At 37.4% G+C, this 25,356-nt stretch overlaps 1 protein-coding gene across 1 annotated transcript in view; it reads left to right on the plus strand.

Annotated features, from left to right (window-relative positions):
• LOC149300821 (src kinase-associated phosphoprotein 2-B-like) overlaps positions 1 to 25,356 on the plus strand; it is a 108,762-nt gene that overhangs the window by 78,768 nt on the left and 4,638 nt on the right. Inside the window, exons 10-11 of the mRNA XM_089484814.1 lie at positions 8,355 to 8,426; positions 13,928 to 14,037. Of these exons, the coding sequence (XP_089340940.1) occupies positions 8,355 to 8,426; positions 13,928 to 14,037 (182 nt within the window). The remainder of the gene's footprint in view (positions 1 to 8,354; positions 8,427 to 13,927; positions 14,038 to 25,356) is intronic.

A 25,356-nucleotide genomic window follows, 5' to 3' on the forward strand; every position in this document is an offset into this window, starting at 1 on the left:
CTAATGTGCATGCTGTTAACCGCATGTGAAAAACCACAGAATTAAACCAGGCTCCACCTATGTAATGGTTATACATAGACATTTAAATGTATTAATGGGAGAGAAACAAATAAGATTATTGTATTTACAAATTAACAACAAACATGACTGTGGGTTGCAGTATATCCTATTTTCGGGTACTTTAGAGCAGGTTAACAGCTCTCCAGCTGTTGTAAAACCAAAACTCTCATAATACTCAGCCAGCTATGTGTTAACCTTTTGTTGATCAACAACTGACATATTTTAATTGTTATTTCAAAAACTTTATATGTTCTGCTGAACCTGTTATAACATACTACAAAGAGGACACAGTACATAAAATAAGCTTATATCACAATTACTTTAAATCTAATAAACCACAACTTAAGGAATATCCTACAATAAGGCATTATAAATTCTTGTGATGTGTAGAGCCCAAATCTTTCACAGCAGGTTTGTAGTGCAAAAGAGTATTATAGACTACACGGCACCATTATTGTAGGTTCCAGAAATTGTACTCTCGCCATACAATTTGCTCATAATTCAAAATTATTTGCTTGGGTATTTAGATGGGTAAGCTCAGGATTCCAACATAACTTTGGAAAGACAGAATGCAGATGTTCTTAGATGTAAGAGAATATAGAGATAATTCATTTCAGACAATCTCCATTCTGGCACCATGATACTGTGAATTTGTACATGCCAAGTTGAAAAATGGAAAATAATAGAAAATAAAATGTAAAACGATCTGTCCAGGGAATAAGTTATGACTTAGTGGCAAACCTCACCCAATAGTTTTCTTTGTTCTAAATTTTACCCAATATTTATTTAGAAAATATACTATGAGTTATGTAAACATTTTGTGGTTTGTTCATAAAGGTATGCTGATTGAAGATGCAGGGTCATTTTCTTATAAATTAGTAAAAAAAACAAAAAACAGTACATACTGCCAAAATTCATGGGGCCCAGTATAAATAGAAGGGTTGGTTAGACAGGCCCCATAATTGGGATAGCTAGAGTTCAGCATTTGACTGTACACAATTGTAAATACAATCTTTTGCAACTAAATCACATACACATCTTTTTAAATAAAAGCCTGCTTCTGTACATACATGCATACAGGCATACCCTACATTAACATAGGTAATGGGTTCAGAGCATGTATGTAAATAAAAATCTACTTAAAGTGAAGCACTATCTTTTTTCACTTATCAATGCATGTACTGCACTCTAATAGGTTATTTCCACCACAAAATGCTCAAAAGTCTCAACAAGCATACGTAAAGCGCTGCAACTATGTCCTTGCTTGCGAGTGTCCTTAAAGTGGCGGCCCTTAAAGCAGGGCATGCCTGTATATTTCTACTAAATCACACTTTCCTATATGCTGAAAAAGAATTTGCATGGCTTGTTTGTTAATTTAATTGGATAGATATTCCTTGTAATGACAATGAAGGTAAGAGGACCAGCCCAGGAGGAACGATGCCTGCAGTGCCCCACTCCTGCATGCACTTGCTTGCTAACATTCTACAGATGTATTGATAGTGATATCTTATTAACTATTTACCTAATACTTCTTTAGAATAGCTTAATGCACACCCCAAGCTTTCATGAATTCCATTATAGGCAGAACCTCATAGCACCCCCTCCTGACTCCCTAGGCACCTGTCTAGTTCATCTATATAGTAGGGCTGGTCCTAGGAGGGGACCTATGAAATACACTGTTTTCTCAGCTCTAAGATTATCACAGGAATAGAATAATTTAATGTGAACCTTATAAAAGATATGTCACTTTTCCCAAATCCTAAATAGCTATTATATACTTTTGTTTCTCAAGATCTGCATGGATATTTCTCCCATTGTGTTATCTCTGCCCAGCTGTTATGTCACCGATTGCTGATGATTGGTTTAAGATGCCTTTGTAAGGATGGATGATGAGGAAGGAGAGTACAGGACAGGAAATTGCTCAAATAATGCTAGCTACGCTGAGTCACAGATCTCTGCTTCCTTGGGGCATACGTCTAAGTGAAATATCTCTAATAACTATAGAGATAACTAATAACTATTTACAGTGATTTAAAAACGGAATGAATTTTTTTTATGTAAACAGTTTCTCCTTAATAGCTTAAAATTAAATTGGCACTTGTAGAGCTGTTTAAAGCAAAACAGATATGTTCCTTTTAGAAATACCAAGCATCTATTATTATTTCTTCTTCTTCATAATAATAATAATAATAATAATATTATTATTATTTGGGCCTGTGAGTCTTCTATGGAATAAGTGCAAAAAAGTCAGTTGTTTAAACAATGTTTAAGTGATTGTGGGATTGAAAGAAGCATCTGGGAGCCAGACTATTCCTGTGGACGCTGCCAATAGCGGTATTTCCTTTTTTCTAGCTTGTGCTACACTGAGTTGAGTGTCCCTTCACTAGTCCTGCTCTATAAATTACTTTCTCAGGGATTGGTTCCAGCAGGGCCAAGTTTACATCAGTCTGCAGTAACCGCATGTTACTGAACCATACAGCGTAAATCTTCTTGTCTCTGTGTACATAAGAGAATCCATCTTGAAAAGAAGCACAGCTTGTAAATACTTCAAATATTTTTGCTATTTGCAGGATGAAGTGCCCAGCTCTGTTCTATTTCAGCGTGTCATTAACTTAAAGTATACAATTACAAGTTAAACCTACATTTTTTATATTTTGACTTTTTTGTTGTTGCTGGGAGTACTTGATAGCATGTTATTTGTAAACAATTAGTCTAATTTTCCATTTGTATCACTTTAGATTTTTTAAGAAGATACCATTCCTATGAAATGATATATATTCATGTAAATATAGTGTAACAAAAAAACTGTGTTTTAAAGCACTTTATTTTAATTATATGAATCCCTACATTTTTACATGACTGCTAACTAATAGTCTGGTTCCTGTCTAAAAAAAACTGGTTAGATCTATAGCTATTTGTTTTTCTTATATGTGAGTTTGGGGAGGGGTATTGCATGGGGCTCAATGAGTCTACTCATTAGATAAGAAATAGACATCTATACATATATTTCTCATAAGACGTGGTTTCGGGGGGGGGGGGATTAACAACAGAGGTGTCATATAAGAGGTTATTTATAATAAAGATGTCAGATTTGCTGCAAAAGTGTCACATTTTGTATATGCTGTGATTTGTTTTTACTAAAGTAACATTTGTAAAGATACATTTTAAAGGGTATAATATATTTCCCTGCTTTGCAGGGGCTCAGTGATCATAGGAGACCGCAAAGCGTTTTGATCTTTTTTCCCTAATGATAACTGCTGTCAGCAAATTAAATTATCTATTTCCATGACTACACAAGGTGCTATTATATCCTTGAATCATTTGTGTGCAAATTTGATATTATGTATTTATTTACCACAAATGAGCAGGTCCCACATAAAAAGATATATGCAGAGGGATGTTTCGAAACAAAACCACCTGGAGATTCAAAACTACATGTTTTTCAAATTTTTTTTTTTTTTAAATGTTGGTTCTGAATACTGCTTACTGATTGCAAAAAGTATATGTTCCTAAAAAGCAAGCAATCTAGGCGACGTAACAAATGTAATCGTATAATTTTTATATAGCTGTTTCCTCACCACTTCTTAAGTTTGTAAATCTAAAATTGCAACTGCATTTTTTTTTGCATACTTTTTGTGATTTTGTTGAGATTTTTTAAATAAAAACAAATTTATACTCAACAACCCCGGAGTACACAAAGACCTTATAATTGCATTCCTTGAAAGGGTGATAACATCATAACAGAAAAAACATACATAATATTATTTACTATGGTATTCATTTACCTGTATGTATTCATATTTTAGTGATACTGGCATTTATACCCTCTCTCGATAGATTTTTCAGGGAAGTCATTCGATATCATAACGCCCTGTTGATGAGACTACTTGAATCTTCAGGAATAAAAACATGTTATTTATTTTACACATATCTATAGTAAATTAATTCTGCTTAAAAAATAAATCTTTATTTGTACAGGGTAGGTACACTTACAGATGGGTTTCAGAAGTATCCATGGAAGATTGATATGTCAGTGGACATTATTATCAAATATGGTTGCTGGTAAAACAGAGTTTAAAGAGATGCACTCAGGATTATCTTGAGCAGAGTCATCATTCAAAGTGCTGTCTGCTGTCTCTGTTAGCCAGTCACCACTTCATAAGAGATCACTCCTTGGAATTCAGTGAAGGAGTCTTATGGTCCTGGTTTGTGTTTGTGATTTTGACAAGATTATAATACAAATCTAAGACACATCAACAGGAGACAAGAAAAAGAAGCCAATACATATTTGATTATTTTTATTATAAGCCCAAAGCACTAAATAATTATTATTAAAATTAAATATATTTCTTAATTTTTATTTACCAGGCACAACATACTTTAATGATATTAAAAGTATAAATAAGCCATTTATGTTCAGATTGTGTACCACTAAAATAAGCTGACAATATGAAACAATTGTTAAAAGAAGTTTGATGCAATCAATCTAACTGCTATAAAGACATCATGCATTTATTTTGAATCAACACTTCACTCTTGCAATAACATACATCATCAGTGATGTCAAAGGAACATTTTTAAAAAACATTTCTCAACTTTTAATTTTGATCAGTACATCTCATGAAATAAGTTTACAGAGGAGTTAATTTGCTAAAATTACATTGACAAACCTGAGTTGATAAATAATTATAATACAGAAATCAAACATAAATACACAATCTATTTTTTTACGGTACACATTTTAGTTTGCTAGACCATTCAAGACTTTACTTTTTATTAATCCCATGCAACTACTCTTATGATTAGCCATAGAAATTCCTACCTAATGTAATACATTACGTTGGATCTGTTTGCCAATGCGTTTCACACCGGTGCTGCCGCTTCCTCGTAAACTAGAGATTGAGTGCAAAAAATTTGATATTTATATCGTATTGTTGATGAACCATGCGATACAAGTGAATGTGCAATTGTACACAGCTGACAATCATTGCCATTAACAAAATTTAGGGATACACAATATGATAAAAATAGCTAATTTTTGCTCTCTAGCTCATGAGATAGCGCCAGCACGGGTGGGAAACGCGTTAAGCTTTATTCATCCTGTAGCCACTTGTTCCTGTGAGCACCAATTCATTTCGTTTGTCTCGAATGACAAGTGAGTGTGGATTTTCTGTTCATGCATTTGTTGTGCATGATGTCATCTTGGAGGCACCTTTAACTCCAGCACCCTGTCACATTTAACCAGTCTATGGGATTAACCTGTCGGCGCCCCTACCAAGGCTGTAGCAGGATCTACTAATTTATCATTTTATGTGTATGAAATCATCCTCTCTGTCTAAATTGTTTTAGGTGTATTTATTATTCAGTGCAATATTATGTATTATGCTTAAATGATTTGTGCTGTAAACAGTATAGCTCTATTTACAGAATAAAACACCATCAGCTAGATTCAAGTCACTATTCTGTAGTTTATGAAACTGCTTTAAAAGTAGATCTGATGAGACTGAAGATCTGGGGTAGAATGTATTCCATACCATATGAAGAGTGCTCTTTGACAACCTCATTGTAGAGAATTCAGAATATGCTGGTGCAATATAAATCAATAAATAATAACTAACCTAGTTGAGTACATGGTAGAAGATATCACACGCAGGATGATTTACTTACTACCTCAGTGACCAAAGAAATCGTTTTTTAAAGAATAATGAATAAAGTATATCTAGTCTAGTGAAAAATTACTAGGTCTTTTTTTGGACTGCAGTTCCTAAGACCCTCGGCCATCTGCACATTCCGTTTAACCAAAGCACGAGTATGTATAGGCTCCAACGCTCACCTCTGGACACTATCCACTAAAAATAGTGGTAGATTTAAAAAAAAACAGCTTGCGAATGAAGAGACGAAGACTCTCAATTTATCTGTATGGAGAGTGTGTGATTGGAATAATACAGTGATAAATTGAAGGGTTCCACATTGCTGCGGAGAGGCATGTAAACACAAGCTGCTTATTTGTAAGAATCTTCCGGATTTGCGGTATGATTTTCATGGAAACAATATAATGAAAACCCCTACGACTATCTGTGTGCTTTCACAGATTTTACTGCATGGTAGAGCAGGTTTTAATTTCTGAAAATTGTATGTGAATATATATATATAATATATATATATATATATTATGTGTATATAATCCTACAAACTGTAGTTTTGCAACAGTGTTTAATAAAGCTCAGTTTATCCATCAGAACTAATTGGTTATCAGGATTTACTTAACTTTATACATATTTATATTTGAGGATTAGACGCAGTGGCACCCATGTATAATACAGATAGATTGGTATACTCGTGAATTATAAATGTACACTTCCTGTGACTGTGAGCCGACAACAGCTATATTTCCATCTGTTCAGTCATGGTGTCATCATATGTCAGAAAAATGTCTAATAAATGTTGCATTTCACGGGTTCTGAGCATTTGGCATTGAGAAGCCAGCGTCATTTGTCACCAACGCTGAAAATGAAAAGTTAAGGCATGGCAGAAGTTGGTTGTAGATGAAATTGCATATCAATGTACTTTATTATTATTTATTCATTTTTATAGCGCTGTCGTATTGCGCAACGCTGTACAATGGGTAAACAGCAATGTATCACATCACAATTTCGGACCTAGAGAAACAAAAACTTGACGAGGACCCTGCTCAAAGAAGCTTACAATCTGTGGCCATAATAATATAAAATGAACAGCTCATGAAATAAAAGACAAGTATTTCTTGCTTACATTACTTTTTAGAGAGCCGGGGGACTGAAAAAAACTACTGGTCCTTTTTGAGTTTTTTTATTAAGAGTTTTGCATTTCACATTACACGGGAATGTTATACAAAATATTTCCACTCATCGTTATCTTCTTAATTGCAACAACAAGTAGGTTTGTTTTAAACAGCTTATAAGAATCTCTTTGGACTTTTCAGCTCCCTCAGGTCCCCCCCATTCGGGGCCGAATGGTGAGAGAAAAGAAAAAAGATAACATACAAAAAACATAAATATACAGAGAACATACAAAACCAATTTAATGCTTGTTTTTAAAAAAAATCATTCAATTAAAACCACAACAGAACCAGAACCTTTTTTAATTCTAATTCTAATGTAGAGGGGTCCCCACACCACTGCCTTCCCAAAATGTTTATTAAGCCTTGTTACTGCATATTCATCTTCAATTGCACAAGTCAAACAATCCCTGTTCATTTTAAGATTAAACTCCACAAAACGACTGGTGAGTTTAACCACCTAGACCAGATGCTATTATAAAGATCCATGGAACTAGACGTAGTATGGTACATTTCTTCCATCATCCAAACGTCCTCCAGAGATCTAAAAACATAGCATTTCACATTTCCATTTTCTTGCATTTTCACTGCAATCAAAACCTAAATCACAAATTTGCCAGTTTGGATATTTTTAACAGGAACAGTTTAGTGCATCATCTAATAGTAAATGAGACATTTACTTTCCGGAAAAATATTTTCGGATGCCACATGAGAACTGTGATTTAATTCACCATAATACTTTATCTTGCCAAACTTGGATCCTCTTAATAGAATCTTCTCTAATTTATGAATTTCTTTCTCCAAGGATATTAATATCTTTCCCACTTGGCGTTTTTTTCCCCCAATAGCATGTAGTTTTCTGCATCTAGCATTTTTCTATCAATGTGATCTCCGTCATGCATTATCTAAAGGTTATTGATTCCAAGTGACCAGGGACACTGGCTTCTTGACGCCATGTGAAGCAAGTTAGTGGTTTCTAGTTTTGAAAGTTGTCAGTCTTACTGACAATTTCACAAGAAAGGCCAGAGATTGATGAGGCAGGGGAAGCCAAGTAATCTGTCAACATGAGAGTAACACATTAAGTCATATTGGCAGGCTCTTGAGAAAATGTTTGCTTTGCAGCTGTTTTTAAATTACCTGTTGTTTGGACCATTTCCCCCTCCTTTGTACGGGGCACTGGAGAGGAAGCAATGTATTTTTAGCCCCAAGAGAAGATTCTCTCAGCACAAATATAAGTGATGAACTTATATTTACATAATCACTTTTCTAGACTTTTTTACCTGCAGCTTACTGTTTATCATATTTAACTAACCTTTTCTTAACGAACAACTTGGTGGAGCTTTGTGGGAATTGTAGATTAGAGCGCTACTGGCTTGATACTCCATATGTATGCGCCAAACCATGTGTTTAACTACTGTTTTTGCTTTTTTCTTCTCTATTTTTCATTACGTTTTCACAAGCTTTGTTTTTTTTTCAGATGAAGGCAGTAATCCAGTTGTTGAAAAGGAGACCCAAAAACTCAGCCAGGCTTCCCCAAGCACCACTTTAGGTAATTACAATATAATGTTCATCATTCTGGCTGTACATGTTAAATTTATTCACGGCTCTAAAAAGTTATGTGTTTGGGTTGGGACGTTGTGCTGCAGCTAAAAACTTATAGCCATTTACTATGCATGGAAAACACTTGAGATGGATTTCAAAAGTAAGCCCATTTGTACAAGGTATTCCTTCCTGAATTACTTTGTAATGACTCAATTAGCTTTCATTTCTGCACAAAGGAGATTTAGTTGCATAAATTAGCTTATCATCATTGAGGAAGTGTCACTGCTAAAGGACAGTTTATAGATACAACATGCAGCCGCTGTCACACCTATGAGAATGTAATATAGACATCCGTGTATACTTTGTGCTTGAACAGAACAGACTTCTGCCATTCAAAGGCTGACAGAGGACAACAAGTAACCCTGGGGACTGCCGATGTAGACATTTCTGAAAAGGTCAACTTGACACAGGCTCTGACAATCGACCTGCAGTTCTGTCTTCTTTGATAAAAATCAGATAAACCTAAGACCACTAATTGATCTGCAGCTTGTTTAAATGTTGGCCATGCATATGTTCATTGCATATGATTATAGCAGAGAGCAATCGAATCGGGGCTGGGTGGACGAAGCAAAAATCCTAACAGCAGCAGCATGGAAGGGATTCTTCTCTAATAAGATAATAGAAAGGTATTAAAAAGTATTCTGCCCCGTTTTAAAGTCTGGCAGGATGCCACGCTTCTAATTACAGTGTCTGCCTAACGTGAAAAATGAATCCATGTGACGATGCATCATTTAGGAATGTTTCTTAGCCTTTAGGTTTCAAATGCAAGATCTGTCAGTAAGCCCAAGGACATGCCGTTTTTAATAATACAGACATTCCAGGACATAAAAACCACCAAAGATGTGTTCCTTATCAAGACTTAGCACCTCTGTAAAGCCTAGGCAAGGTTGCCGTATCTTAACTGTGTCCTGTAAGGAAATGTCGTCTGGGTTGCCCTCCCAGCCAGATGTGCCCTTTATACATCACTCCTCTTGTGCTGTCAGAAGAAGGGTGGACATGAAGACCATGTTCAGGAAGTCAATTTCCGCTGCTTTTCCTATTCTGACATGTGGACAGGAAACAAAGGGCTGATTTCAGGGCCTACACAGGAAAGCAGAAACAGGTTGCTGTAAGTGTTTAGGCTGGCTTTGTGTTTTGCACAAAGGAAATAAGCACATCATATGTCACCAGTACAAAGCACTAAAATAATTACACCGAAGACTGCGTGAAAGGAACACAGCACAGATTATTAATTTTACACTTTCTAGCTCTTTATTTTAAATATTTTTTTTGTCCTGGCACTTTTTGCATTTTTATGTGAGTAAATTCTATGATTGTATTGTGTGTGTTGGCAATTTTTTCTCTTGAGCTTTTTTTTTTAAATGTCAGGGTGGAATTAACCTCTGTTACAGCCACTTACAAAGTGCAGGCATTCTGTTGTTAGAGAGCCCTGATAAGCAGCAGAAGCAATTTCAGGCCCGCTGACTCTCACAATCTTGCTATAGGAACACAGTGAGAAATAAAAAATCATTTCTTAGGTTCAGTTCGCAAAACAAAGAAACATAAATTGCCAATGACCTGTCTCATTATTTACCTAAAAATATAACTTTTTTCTAGTAGCTTATTCTAGCCCCTTTAGAATCCTTGATAGGCTTCTACCTCTGAGGGTTGTTTCATTGATCGACTACCCTTTGGTGCATTTTTCATTGAGGGAGGCACACAGTTGTACCACTAGAGTTTTAAAATTGGCAATCTTAATATTTCTGTAAATTACGGCGCTATAGAAGCATAAAGTCCAATGGGAGATAAAACCAATTTGCTCATGTAATTTGTCTAATTCCCTGTTTAGAAAGCTTTCATAGTCGTATTTTTCTCATTTCCTAGCCATAATAGCCTTAAGGCTTTTTTTTTTGGTAGGAGAAGGGGCTAGTCACATGGTTATTAGCAAATTGTTAAGACATGGGTGGGAAGTGAGCATTGAAAGAACATGCTGTTCTACCTAGATTTTTGCATCTTTTCCTAGTGCAGGGCTGTCCCAAGTTTTTTCTGCAGTGGGCCACTTCATCAGAAATGTATGTGTGCGTGGGCTGCACACATTTTTCATTGAGAGAAAATATGGCCTTTTAGCTTTATAATGCATATTAATACAGGGTTAATTTGGCGATAATGAAAAAAACAGTGGGAAAGTTTTTTTGAACAACTTTTATAACAGACACACACCAGGACACACCGACACCCAAACACACACACCAGGACAGGCTCTGCCACTCCGACACCCAAACACACACACACCAGGACAGGCTCTGGCCGTGCGGCCGCTTTGAATAATGGTCTGCCAGCCCATGGACCGGCCGGCCCACCTAGAAATCTCCCGGGTGTTATGGTCAGGTACACGAGGTGGATCCAACAATGCAGGTAAGCACAGCTTAGAGAAAGTCCAGTACACAGTCCGAGGTCAAGGGCTACAGATCAGGTGCAAAAACGGTAAACAGATCCGGGTCAGTAGGCAGGCAGAGAAGATTCATGGTCGTTTAAACAGGCAAGAGGTCGGTATACAAGGCAGAGATAAAGCAGAACGAGAAATAGCACACCCACAGCTAAATAACGCCTAGAACGGGCAAAGACATGGAAAACAAATGGGGTTTAAATAGGAAAAAAGGCACTCACGGCATAGGCCGCGCCCTTGCGTGCGTCGCGTGCGTCGGATGCAATCAGGTGCATCGCGGCTGGCATCTCCACTAAACGGCGCGTCACCGCTGGGGTCCCGGCGCGCGTGCGTGGAGGGCGCGGCGATGTGCCCACAGCGTTGGCAGGCGTACGTGCTGGAGGAGGTAGGACCCAAAGCCCTGTGAGTGGTAGCGGCGGTGGCAGAGGCGGAGCCGACGCGCGAGCGGAATGGAGGTGGAGCTGCCGGCGTGAGCGGCCGGAGAGAGAGCCGCGGCGACACGTGTGCGGGACGGAGACGGGGCTGCCGGCGCCCGGCGAGCCGGCGTGAGCGGCCGGAGAGAGAGCCGCGGCAGAGCGCGTGACACCGGGGGCCAGTCCGGCCCTGCTCACGCGGGCCGCACCTCGAAGTCCGGCGGGCCGCATTTGGCCCGTGGGCCGCACGTTGGACGCCCCTGTCCTAGTGTATAACAAATTGATATACATCAGTAACAGCAACTGCCAAAGAACTCTAGAACTCCTAATTGTATCTGGGAACACTGGAAGATCAGTGGACTTCTGAACATTTTCTCCTCCCTGAGACAATTACAACAACATATGGAGCAATCAGTGGAAAGGCATTCAGGGCAGGCGGGCAGCATTTGGGCAAAGTGTCCAAAGACTAGTATGTCACCCCAGTGACACATTGTGCCAGTGTTTAGAGGCACTGTATCCACTGTACTCCTCTCATCGGTAACCTAGTGAGATATCAGAGAGTCTTTATCTAACGTCGTATTCTTCTTTTCTAGTTCTGGCCAGCTATTCAATAATGGCATTGAAATATGGTTCCAGATCTTGGCATCTATATTTACTGCCATACAAAAAAAAAGGAAGAGAATGATCTAACACTTCAGGCAGAAATGCTAGTTCTTAAAAACAGTAATCGGGGTAGTTACTGAAAACTAGCAACAATGGTGCACTCATCTGCTTCTTTTAACTAATGAGGTGTGCAAGGTGCCCCCAGTGGTTTGGGTTGTAGCCTGTCCCCAGAGATAAAGACAATGACTATCTATCTCTATTCCCCCAATACCCATCTCAATATCTGTCTACCCATATTAATCTACTTATATTTCCTAAAATATTTACTTTTTACAGTATATACATGAACCATTTCTTCTCAGCTAATTGTGATAGGTATTTACTCTATTTTAATTTACATGTGTCAATTTCCTTCTGCTGTTCAACACATAGACTATCTGTGCATTGCGGCATGATAAACCTGCTTAATTTATCTGTGAGCTATACATTATGTTTAAAATGTGCTAATGATATGCAAATGTGAGTTAAAGTGCTAGGGAATCCAGTTAGCCTGCTGTTCAGAGATCATATAACAAACCTAGACTGGCATTTCTGATACAGTGTGGCTCTGTTGCATTTGCATGTCCATCAAAATCAGACAATGTCATTTACATGTGGATTTATATAGTTTAACACATGCTTTCTTGTCATATTCTTTGGAATCAAGATTTCCCTTATAATTGATGCTGTTCTTGTTCAGTGTTTGTTAACGCACAACAAACTACATCATTTCCCCACAATGAAGTCAAGATACTATAACTTAATATCTCATGCTGAATATAGATTGCGGCACGTGCATGGGTACCATATATTAGTCAGCTTGTTGTAGGATCCGTGCTAATAATCAATCAGTTAATGATGTGTATGGCAGGCCGACCATCCCATCTATTGTCTCGGCAAGAATATTCTTGAATGCTAATGGTAATATAATGGTTATACACAGAATAATGGTTGGAAATTAACTTGAAAATAAGCACGTTTTTGTTTTGTGATCCAATCGGAAAACTTTATAACACTGTCTTGTTTAACATGTCAGATCAAATTATAATGAACTTTCTAAAGGAAAATGCTTGCACTAAAATGCTCACTTTTTAACTAAAATTCTATCAGTAATAAAACATTAAATATTAATTAAAATTGGATAAATGTAGTAATACATTATTATTTATTGATGTATTTAGCACCATCATATCACACAAGGCTGTAGAAGAGTTACATAGGACATAATAAGAAATGCATAACACAACAATTTTCACTTTCAGAACAAAAACATGATTGCCCTGCTCCAATCAAATTAAATATTATATGTTATATAACTGCTGGTCAAGTATTAATTTCTTAACTACAGGGAAAGCTGGCCCTGTGGTGCCTTAGTACAGGGGTAGGCAGTCTTCGGCTCTCCAGATGTTGTGAACTACATTTCCCTTGATGCTTTGCCAGCATTATGCGTGTAAGAGCATTATGGGAGATGTAGTCCACAACATCAGGAGAGCCGAAGATTGCCTACCCCTGCCTTAATACAATGATATTTCTGATAAAAGCTTTACAAAGGTTTTGGATGGCTGTAGTGCTAGATATTTCATGGACAGCAGTTTCAGATAATTCTTCACTCAGGGATCATAAGAAGTATGGGAATCTTTGTGTAAAATACCTTGCCTTTGGTGGAATTCAAAGGTGGAACATATAAATGAACAAAACAAAAAAAAAACATTAAACATAGCTAATACCAGAATAATAGATGATTTTCGATATTTTATCATAAAAGGATGAATTAACAAAAGCTAAAAAAAAATCACCCGGGCTTTGACAGCCTGCTTTGACAAAATATATACATAATAAACAAGGTGCAGTAAAAATACATCTCTGATACTATTTTCAATGTATCAGCTCTGCTAAGTATCACCCCAAAAAGTGTTATTTATGTGAATTTTTGACTTTGTGTAACAGTTTGTTTCTTAATTACTCTAGGAAAAGACAAAGACTATGCAAATTTCTACAGAGGTCTGTGGGACTGTAATGCAGATCATCCGGATGAGTTATCTTTTAAACACGGTGACGTTATATACATCATAAGCAAGGTATGTAACAAACAATCACTGTCATGGATAGAAAGTGAGAAAGAATCACCGGAGACCTTTATTGTTCGAACTGAGACTTGAGAGAGGAAAATTGGCTTTCACCACAGTATTGCTTGTGCCACCAGGACTACTATCTCTTGCAAAACTTGTCTTCCCAGTTACAATAATGAATTACTTTGTCAGTGAAACACAATCAAGTATAAAAACATAGCTTAATAACAGGAATCGACTTAAAAGAATGTTTATGCATGCCTTAGGATTTGGCTAAGCTTCAGCGTTGAGCAGTTATGAGAAACAATTATTACAGGATAAATGCCCACATTCTCTATGCAGTGCATTTTATATTATGTTCTAACTTCCTTTTGCAAGTAGATGAGACTGATTAGGAATTATTTTCACTAATGGGAAGTCCATTAAAGGTCATTTCAGATCACTTTGTTAAGCAGTTATGTCAATGGCATAGCTATATAGAATTTAATTGCATGGCCTTAGCAGCTAGGGCTTTACCGCAATGTATACATGCTGTTTTCACCTATTGTCTTAAGGCATTTCTAAGAAGAATAACATGTTTTCCATTTACAATTACATATATAAATATATTTTCTGTTCTCTATAAATATGTGCATTTTAGAGCTGCAAAACACTATGATAGCCTTATGTCCACCAAATATTATGCTAGAAAGAGGGAGAGAAAAAGAGGGACAGAGGGATTTGGGTCAAAAAGAATGGTTGTCCCTGCTAAAGTCGGACACTTAAGATATATTAAAATATGTGTGGCTGATTTACACCTTCTTTTCTGAAAAGAGAACCACATTTTCTAGCATTTGCGATCTAGGTGGTCTATATATTTAAGGATTTGTTCACTAAATTGATTCAGAAGTTTTCATTTGTGAGGACAGAAGCTCGCTGGTGTTGCCTCTTCATAATACATACATAAGATGGTTTGATAAACTGTTTCAATTCACTGTTAACTCCAGTGTTAGAGAAAATGTAAGTCATTTCAACAATTTTGTGTTGAGGCCACCTTTGCAGAAAGCGCTGATGATTTTAAATCTCACTGTGTTAAAGTTACGTTCGCTTCTGAACCTGTAATTTGGGCATAGTCAAGCATCGGCAAGTTTCAGATAGCTACAAAAGAATTTCCACATCAACACTTGAGCAGAGTCGTCCCTTTATGAATAGGGCCCTGGAGTAGTGCTAAAAAACCCTGGAAGCCTGTAGTTGCTGAACATCGTGCTAAGATGGCCACACGTGGTATGGCTGCACAATCTCCCATTGTGCTGACCTTTAAGCTAGAGCTAATAAATATGTGATAATTATATATTTTTATGTGCTACATATCCTTAATTGCATATGGCTAGGTGAGTAAAATGTACAGCTGGGGCTATTTATTATTTGAAGGTATAAACAGCAAATCAGATTGGACGTGAGTTATTCTCTGGCCTCCAAAACAATTCAAAGAAGCCTTCCTGTTTTATTTAGAATTTTTTAAAATGTCTTCAAACATGTCGTACATTGTTTAGATTATTTCACATAGATCCCAGTTACAATCCAGCACCGGGTACATTTGGGAGGGGTTAGAAAATCATAAGAGCGTTCCTGAGAAATGATTATATAAACCAGTCTTCAGGGTTTCTGATCTGCATCTGCTTATGTTGACCAGGAATGACCACATTGTTGACACAATATGGTTATCAGGATAGACTCACAATGGTAACAGTTAAACAAAGTTAGAACACCCTCTACATATTAATATTTTGTTTTATATTTGAAGCCAAGTAACGATAAACTTCCCTATTACCAGTGTAGCTTTTCCAGATAAAGATTAGGGAACAGTTTTACCCTGTACGTCAAAGTGGAAATGTCGCCTACACTTAGCATTTTAAATTAAGTAATAAAATTATTGATAGCGGATCTACAGCTTACACAACCAATGCCGCTCTTTTACTCCCCCAACAATGATGCCAAAACCAACTCAAATTCCCCATAAGCATGTAATATATATATATAGTATATAAGGAATATGGATTTCCAATAAATATAAATATCGCATCCCCTATGTTTATTCTGTGTATTAATGTGTAAAAAGTAGGATTTTTAATCAACAGGTCCTTTTAAATGTCCTTTAGTTTTTTGTACTGTCCACACATTTAATCTGACGGCAGTTCGATCGTTTATAGTAAATAGCATCTCTAGTGTAAAATGGCTATATAAATCCATGGATTTTGGTAGAACTACAGATCTCTGTATAGAATAGATGTTAACGCCACAGAACTAAATGTTTCTCAAGGGTCCTATGAATTCATCACTAGAGCTTTGTATGATGTGTGAAGTATTAGCCAAGGGTGGCCAATCAGTGGTGGAATGCAACTCCCATAAGCTTAAAACAGCCAAGGTGATGCAGGGGGCAATTAAACTCATAGTTCACTGGCAGCACCAGAATGGCTGTTTGACAAGCCCCGGTGAAGAACATGTGTACCTGATAAATTCATTTCCTGACGTATATTATAATTAGAAGACAACTTGGAAGGCTTGCCATGCTAGCAGTATTTACATAATGAATACATAATATTGTATGATTTATGGTTATATTAATTAGTGTGCTTTGAACGGTTCAGTTCTTGCAAAGAGTACCTTTGTTAAATTATGAAACATTCTAAAACGTTACATGTTAAACAACCAACCATGAAAATAAAACATACCTATGTCAAAAAGGTCGGGTTTAAAAAGAGTCCTGCTGTGAATCCATAACTTGATGAGTTTACAAGGATTCCAGGCAGAGTATGTTACTTTTTGTGATTCCATAGTTACAGTACATGGTCTCTCTTGTTTACACATGTCTGTTTATGTAGCCTTCAGCTTTACGTGATTGAAATTTCCACGTATGTACAGATGTTTTGATCTTGTTAAATCAAATCAGGATATGATTAAAACAGCCCTGAGCTCTGCAAGTAAATCTGATGACCAGCAAAGATACCCCATAGCACTCAGCACCTGTGAGCAGTAGAAAATAAACAATAATTGAAAAAATAGGTGACAGTCCTACAGTATTAAAACCCCAACGCCCATCACATAGGGATATATTTATGTTGGGTTAACTCAAATGGACACCAGGCCCCAGATACAGATGCTGTGCTGGTTAGCTAGAGTCATCCATCGTGTAAACTGGCCAGTTGAGGAGATTAGTGATCACGCTTGTAACTGGCCTATTGAGCAGCAGCACACCAAGGAGCTTGATTGCTTGGGCTGCTGGCCCTTGAGGCATAGTCCAGAATACACCAATGTCATAACCTCTGGACAGATCATATGGTGAACAATGTCCAGCTCTTACATTGGTTTAAGTGCTGTTGCTCCACCTTGGAAAAAGAGGGTTGCTGATTGGTCTAATGTTGTTGCCTTAACATATATATATATATATATATATATATACCGTATTGGCCCGAATATAGGCCGCACTTTTTTCCCCCACTTTAAATCTTTAAAGTGGGGCTGCGGCCTATATTCGGGGTCTAGCGCCGGGCAGGCAGCAGGGTTAGGATACAGATCCCCCGCAGCGGTGCAGGGGACCTGCATCCTACTCTCTGATACGCTCAGACAGCCTCCCCTGCCAGCACTTCCCCAAGGTAGTGCCGGCACGGCAGGTTGTGCAGACGTTCACCGTGAACGACCTCCGCTGCCGGCACGTCTACGCCATGTACTTTAACAATCTCCCTTGCCGGGAATTCCCACGGGGGGAGTCCCGGCAAAGGAGATTGTTAAAGCACATCGTACAGACGTTTACGCGCATCGCCACAGCCGGTGAACGTCTACACGATGCGCTTAGACAATCTCCAGTGCCGGCGGAAGTGCCGACACCGGAAGTTGTCTACGCGTATTGCGTAGGTGTCCCCTGCCAGCCCCGCAAGACACACGGGAGTCTTCTTTGGTAAGTCGTGGAGCGGGGGGCACATCTTGGGGGCAGAGTGGCAGCGTATCCCGGGGGGGGGGGGCAGAGTGGCAGTATATATATCGGGTGGAGGGCAGAGTGGCAGCATATCTCGGGGGGGGGAGAGTGGCAGCAGATCTATTCTACATTTTTTTTTAACTAGGAAAATGTTTTCCTTCGAAAAGCACCTTACTTTTAGGGTGCGGCCTATATTCGGGTGCGGCCTATAACCTAGCCAATACAGTATATATATATATATATATATATATATATATATAGCAAAATTATAGAACGTGGCCTGGCCTATTGGGAATGGGGGGGTCCCAACTCCCTAGAATCAGAATTAAATATAGTGGTGCTCTGTAATGCCATTGGCAGCCTGGTTTGCTAGACAGGTTGGGACACCAGGTGAGCCAGCAGGAAGGGCTCAGCCCAACAGAAATATTCTGCACGAAACAGGGAGGCTTTGGGGCTTTAAGTTTATTATATTAATTAAATAAAAATATACATGAATGTTCCATCAAAGACACTGCTCCATAATATATTGGAGAAATAGAAATTAAATTGTCTGTGTAATCCTTAAAAAGAATTAAATAAGTTTACCATACAGGTTTAAACTTGATGGTTCTTTTTTCTTCTCAGATGTTGAAAATTGCACTGTGACTTCAGGCTGATAATGCGAAGGAAAGTATTTTTCCTGTGGATGTAAAGTAAAAGGAACGTAAACTGAGACTTTTCTGATTAGCTACGTATTAGTCTCTTTCTGGGACCTGTGCTTTCAAGGTTCAGTTTTTTTTTATTAAATATGAGTTGATCTTGAAAAGAACAGAAACCACACATTTTTGTGCTCTTATGCTGTCAGTGCCAGATTTCATAATGAAAATCTTATTAACTACTGCTAATGTATTACCAATGGCATTTTATACCACTACAATGATAAACTGTCAACAGTTATCACTTTGAATTATCGTTCGTATTACATCTTTTCAATACAACTTTTTTAAGAATCTTTCATGAAAATAAAAATTTTGTGTGTGTGATGCAAAGTATTATGTAGCGCTCTCAGGAACATCCAGAAATAGCCTAATTTATTAAACATGTATGGGAGATACAGCTACAGTATTTTATGTACAGCTATGTAAGCATAGTGTCTTAATTTACCCAAAATGATTCCTGCCACTGTAAGACAGGCTTAAGGAAATACATTACAGCTACTGAAGTGTTATACAAACATAAAATGTAATCTTGCTGTGTTTATGGCACTGGAAATAACATGACCTCTGCACTGATAACCAGTGAGTCGAGAAGCAAAATAACCACACAGAGACTGTTAGATTTTAAAGGGCACTTTGTATTAGTAAACACTGCAATGTGTTTTAATCTACAGAAAAATAAAACCTTCCATACAACATTCAGTACATGAATATAAAACTTTGTTTAACAATTTTAATTACGTTAGTATAACCAACCTTCGTGATGAACAACAATTCAACACAAGGGATGTCTTGAACCTCCTCTTGTGTCCCAGAGCTGTAGGAAGGGGGAGACAAGTGAGGCACTTGTGAGGAGGCGCAGAAAACAGGTCCTCAAAAGGTGGGAGCCTTTGCGTAACCATCTCCCCCAATTGCAGGAACAAGGGAGAGGCTGTCCAGGTGGTTCTCAGAAGGGCGCAAACCACGTGAACAACCTCTCCCCCGTTCCTCCAATCAGGGAGAGGGTTACGCAGAGGCTCTAACCTTTTGAGACAGAAGATGAATCAGGAGAGCAAGGGGAGCTGCGGGAAGGGAGAAAGGGATGTGGAAGTGGCCGGCAGAGAAGGTAGCAGGGCATTGATAGAGAGAGTGAGTAACAGTGATTGAGAGTAATTGAGAGTGTGAGTAAGACATCACGATGCCCAGCCAGCCAAACATTTTTTGTGAAACTTGCTCAGCATCATAGGTAGTTCTCAGTAGCAGTATATGTTGGAAGCTATGCTGCACAATTATTTGTCTGGCTCATTTTATAGTGATGGAAGTTTTGCTGCACCACTGTCAATGTCTGGCTAAACATATAGTGATAAGAGGCATGCTATACCACTGTCTGTGTCTGGATCACTATATAATAGTGGAAGTTATACTGTACTGTACCACTGTACTGTACCACTGTCTATGTCTGCCTCAGTATACAGTGATGGGAGTTATGATGCTCCACTATCACTGCCTGGCTCAGTATATAGTGATGGGAATTATGTTATAGTACTGTCTGTGTCTGGCCCACTATATAATGATAAAATGTATGCTGTACCATCCTCATTATCTCAATCACTATATAGTGATGGGAGTTATACTGTACCCCCATTAGTATTTGGATCACTATATAATGATGGGAGTCATGCTGTACCACCATTCGTGTCTGGCTTGGCAAATATTAATAGGAGTCATGATGTGATTATAATGATGGGAATTGTGGTGTACCACTGTCAAGCTTAGTATATATTAATGAGTGCCAAATGTTGATTTACTATGCCATTGTCCCTATTGTCCCATTAAGCTCATACAAGACACTTGCTCAGACCTTGACAAGCACAAAATGTGCATAAATCACTGGGTTTGGGGAAATGTGTTTTACTATTATTTGTTTTAATTCCAATATCATTTGTTTCTTTGTTATTTATTCATCTGCTTTCCTCAAAATAACCTCTGTAAACTGTGTGTGGGTGGTGCATTTTTCTGTTCTTGCCTCGAGTGCCATAGGAGCTAACTACAGCTCTGTAGTGTTCCGCCAAAACGGTTGGTCAGGAACTACCCACTACTGACTAAAAATCCACAACAGGTGTTTGAACCCTTTGAGGGACAGAAGAGCATTCAAGTATTGAAGATAGATACAGTCATCAGCTTTTTGGACTAGTATTGGCACTATTAGCACTAGAGCTGAGTTTACCCTAGATTACATATGACCAACTTAAGTGGAAACACCTTTTAGAAACATGTCATGCAGCCGCACACTACATTTTTATACTCACGCAGCATGTGGTGGCATGTATCCACCTGGTGGAAGCACACTGCAGGACCCAATCTGTTGCCGAATGCTAGAGTGTCAGTGAGTATTTGGCCCATAGACATCATAAAGTCCAATAGGTTAAGATAAGAAACTGTAAAATGGGAAAAGTGACAGATGGTCTTTAGGAGTCATTAAAAGTTGTTTTACTTACAATCACTACAGACAATGTGGTTCTGGCGATCCCAGTAAATCTTTCACATGAAAAATGGTCGTTTATACCTCAAGTGAATCTGAGAGAGCCTGGCATGGTTTGACTTTAATTTTTAACATACTTAACTATGTAATGAAGGAGAGAAGATTCAGTAACTGCTATCCTGGCAGTTTCAAGTTGTAATAGTTTTAGAAGAAGAACAGGCTGGAATACATCAGTCATAAATACAAAAATGATTTTATTTTTTTTCTAATTATTGCCATTTCTATGCACTTCTGGGTATTCTGCTAACTAAGAAATGTGTGACCAAGGTATATACCAGGTATATGCAGAACTTTTATTCAGGGAATGTTTATTTTCAACATTGTGACAAGAATTAAAGCACTTTATACACCTAGGGAAGGAAATGGAGGGCAGTGTACAGCGGAGCCTGTTTCCATGGATATTTCACAATGAATGTGATTTTATGTACTGTAGAGCTGAACATAGAGATTCTTAGTCAATGCAAAGCCTAATGAAGAGTTGTGCAGGAAAATATATTATTATATTGTTATGTAGACATGTATACGGTTCACAATTTATGTTTTTGAACACTTGTTAACAGGGCTGCCCTCAGGGTTTGCAGGTCCTGGAGCAAGAAAGGTTTGAGATAAGGGAAGGAGCAAGCTGGAACCTGCACTTCCTGATACTTGTGATCTCTGAGAAATGCTCTGATATGACTCATATGATGCAGAGACCACACGTGTGTGAGAGAGGTGCCGTATGCAGTGGTATGTTGGACCCAGGGCATGAGCCCAATGCCACGGCCTATGAGTAGCCCTGGCTGTTAGTGATACATATTATACATTAAGTGTACTTCATTACGGAGTTATACACTGACATCTCATGGATTAAAGGAAAATACAGTGTGCTGACATGTTAACATATTAAATACTAGTCTTTATTGACACGGCTAGTTGTATTTTGTGTCTGGTGGCCACCTAGCTGGTATTTTCCCAGCAAGCATCTAGATGAAATTGTTTTACAATTAATCTATGAAGCACTAACACTTTCTGGTATCCAATTACCCCCACGCACACACACAAAAAAAAGGTATCAACACAGTTTTAGCATTCTAATTTGTGGTCTAAGTGGTCTATGCACTAAAACCCAAGTATGATTAGGAAGGATCAGCCCCAATGAGTTTCTCCTGCAAGAATAACTCAGTTGGCCCTAAGCATAAAGTTGGTCACTTGAACTGTCCTGAAATGTCACATCCTCTTGATGATTTCATAGCATAATAAGTAAGCCTCAGTGAAGTTGCCAGAAAGCATTTTAGAGACTGTTTCACATTCAGCTAGTTCAAGGTAATACATTTAGAAAGGATTAACAGATTTTAGAATTGAGATCAGATCAGAATTGATATTTGTGGCAAGTTTGTCCCCAGTAACTGGGAAATAAGCTATTCCAATCTCCATTATGTAGGGTGTAACAAAAAAAAAAAGTCAAAAGCATTATTAAAAGAAAACTGTAGAAATCGTTAAGCCATTTACAATGTGGTTTCTTTGCTAATGATAGCAATGGAAATTTGGGACAACGTAATTATTATAAGGTTACTTTCAAAATCATCTGTTTTAATAGGCTTACAAAAAGTAAACTTCTAACTTAATTGTGGAAAACCTTTTACCCATACATGTGTTAAATGTAAAAAAAAAATTAACCAAATAAATTTATTGCATATAAATTACAATAAACTGGATTTAAAAGCAGTAACTGCATGGCATCACTCACACAGCCATAAATACGATATGGTCAAAGATTCTAGCAAAATATATAGAGTTTTCATGTTATCATTATGCCATATATGAGAGAACAGCGATTTAGTGTCCATTTACCATCTACACACTAAGATAATTATTACTAGCAACCTCCTGATGCATCGTTAACCAAGTTATGTAACATAACTCCCACCATACCTTCTTACTCTAAAGTAGGTCTCTGCATATGACCAGAAAATAATCTATTTAAAAAATGTTTACATTTTTTTTATTTTTATTTTATTAAAGGAAGCAACTTCAAAAGAAATGCTCCTAAGTCATATGTATTAATCAAGGTGACTTTGTGTTGATGAAATAGCTTAAATGAAATAAAACATGTAAAGGGATATCCATGTTTTCTCAAAGTTGAGCAGATCAGTATAATTTCTTCTGTGCTGTGCGCCACCTTGTGGCAGGAATGGAGAGGTGCCCATTTTCTTTTCACTAGTCCAAAGATCTTTCTATCCCATCAAATGTCAGCTGTGTACAGAAATGAATCATGACAAAACCATGTTGCTGATAAGTTGTTACAAGTAATTATTGTGTGCTTAGGGTTGAATGCATCAGTAACATTTCTGACAGTGCTCAGTATGTATTCATTTTCAGTACAAAATACAACACAGAAGGGAATAATGGAGGAAAAACTGTATGATAAATGAGTTCCTTAGTAAATTGAAGAATGTTAAGGAACGCCACTTGAAACCCTTAAATTCTTCAAAATACATTATTTAGACACATCTACAAGCAGTCGGCAAAAACCGCCAGAACTGATAATGAATGTATTTAGTATACATTACTCATACATAATTCATAAAGACATTGTTTATGAATCAGTGTAACATATATAATCTTTACATTAAGTCGGCTAAGTTATTTTTAGCTTAATAAAAACATTTTGTCAGCGGCTGCAGTGTTTATAAACATTTTTGAAGGTTTTATTAAAGGAGAAGCCTGAAATTCATATGTTATTTATTTAACAAATCCAGAGCAGCCTATTTATAATAGCATTTCTATAAGAGAACCTTCACATTTGAGTGTCATCTTAGATGGGTTTTCCCCAAAAAATATTCTCAAGTATGCAGGTTCTTTATTTTCACATTATACAATTACTAGCTGTTATGTGAGCCTTTTTAAGCCTCTGGCACAGAAAGCTATGAGATCCTTTAATGCTGCTAGGGGGCATCTGGGCAGTTTTTAACCTCTGCACCTTCAAGGTTATAAATCTCGGTGCTGCTTTCCTTACAAGGAACACAATGTAACAGTTTTGAGGCTCACTATTTTTAACTCTTTATGTGTTATTTTGAATTTGAACCTGTTTTCGCCCTGGCTTAGAAATGACTGATTGACTGTCAACTTGTTCTATACAGCTTACAAAGCTAGCAAAGTGACCTGTGAATGATAAAAAAAATTTTTTGGTGCAGTGCTATATAATAAATGTTTGAATTGCTCAATGTTTCATTTTGCCCAGGTGAAATTGTGTAGAACTAGATTTTTTGTTAGAATAATTAGAGTAATTATGGATTATTCATGTTAACCATACCAATAAGTACTAGATAAACCAGAAATACATAATTTTTTATGATTTTTTTACGATCATCTGTTTGCACACAGCCATGCAACTGTACTGAAAATTATGCTTTTTTTTCTACCAACCAAGGGTTAAGTTACATAAAAAAGGATTCCTGACCTCTCACTACATTATGCTTTCAGTGCTTTATATGACTTATAGGAACCCAACATCACACACTTTTGTGCTTTCAATGGGCTGCAGTCAAAAGGTTACATTTCACATACTGTATCTAATAGCAGACCCCTTACCACACAGCACTGGACTAACTTGAAAGAGTTCCTATAATGTTTTTATAAACTATGTCTGCTGCTTGTAAATACATCAGCTTCCAAACATGTGTTTATTTGTTCCGTTTAAAACAGTTGTGTCTCTATTTCTTATGTTGATATCACAAGGTATCAAGACAGAATGATTTTTTTTTTCAGTACCATTCTTATGATTCTAAGCATTATTCACAAAGAAAGTCTTACAAGTAAATTACATGGAAGGAAAAGTTAGAAAAAGTAAAAAAATGAAACACTTCAATCTTGTAGTTTAAGTGGCTTTGAGCTCTCATTATTTATTGATTTGTGTAGTGCCATCATATTCCGCAGCGCTGTACAAAGGGAAACAGGATGTAACAAGTAGTGCGTCATATAACACTTTGGACTTATAGAAACAGGAGGTGAGGAGGGCTCTGCTCAAACGAGCTTGTCCTTAATTACTTATTGAAGCCTTACCCTGCCCATAAACATGCTTTGTCATTATTAGGGTTTACATTTTTTCTCAATAAATACTTTCCATTTAATTGCTTCCTGTGCTTATTGGCCAAAGGCTACTGTTTAACAGCTTGTCTGGG

This window comes from Sceloporus occidentalis, unplaced genomic scaffold (assembly GCF_023333645.1).
Source record: "Sceloporus occidentalis isolate IW3139 unplaced genomic scaffold, rSceOcc1.0.p SCAF_23, whole genome shotgun sequence".
Taxonomy (NCBI): Eukaryota; Metazoa; Chordata; class Lepidosauria; order Squamata; family Phrynosomatidae; genus Sceloporus; species Sceloporus occidentalis.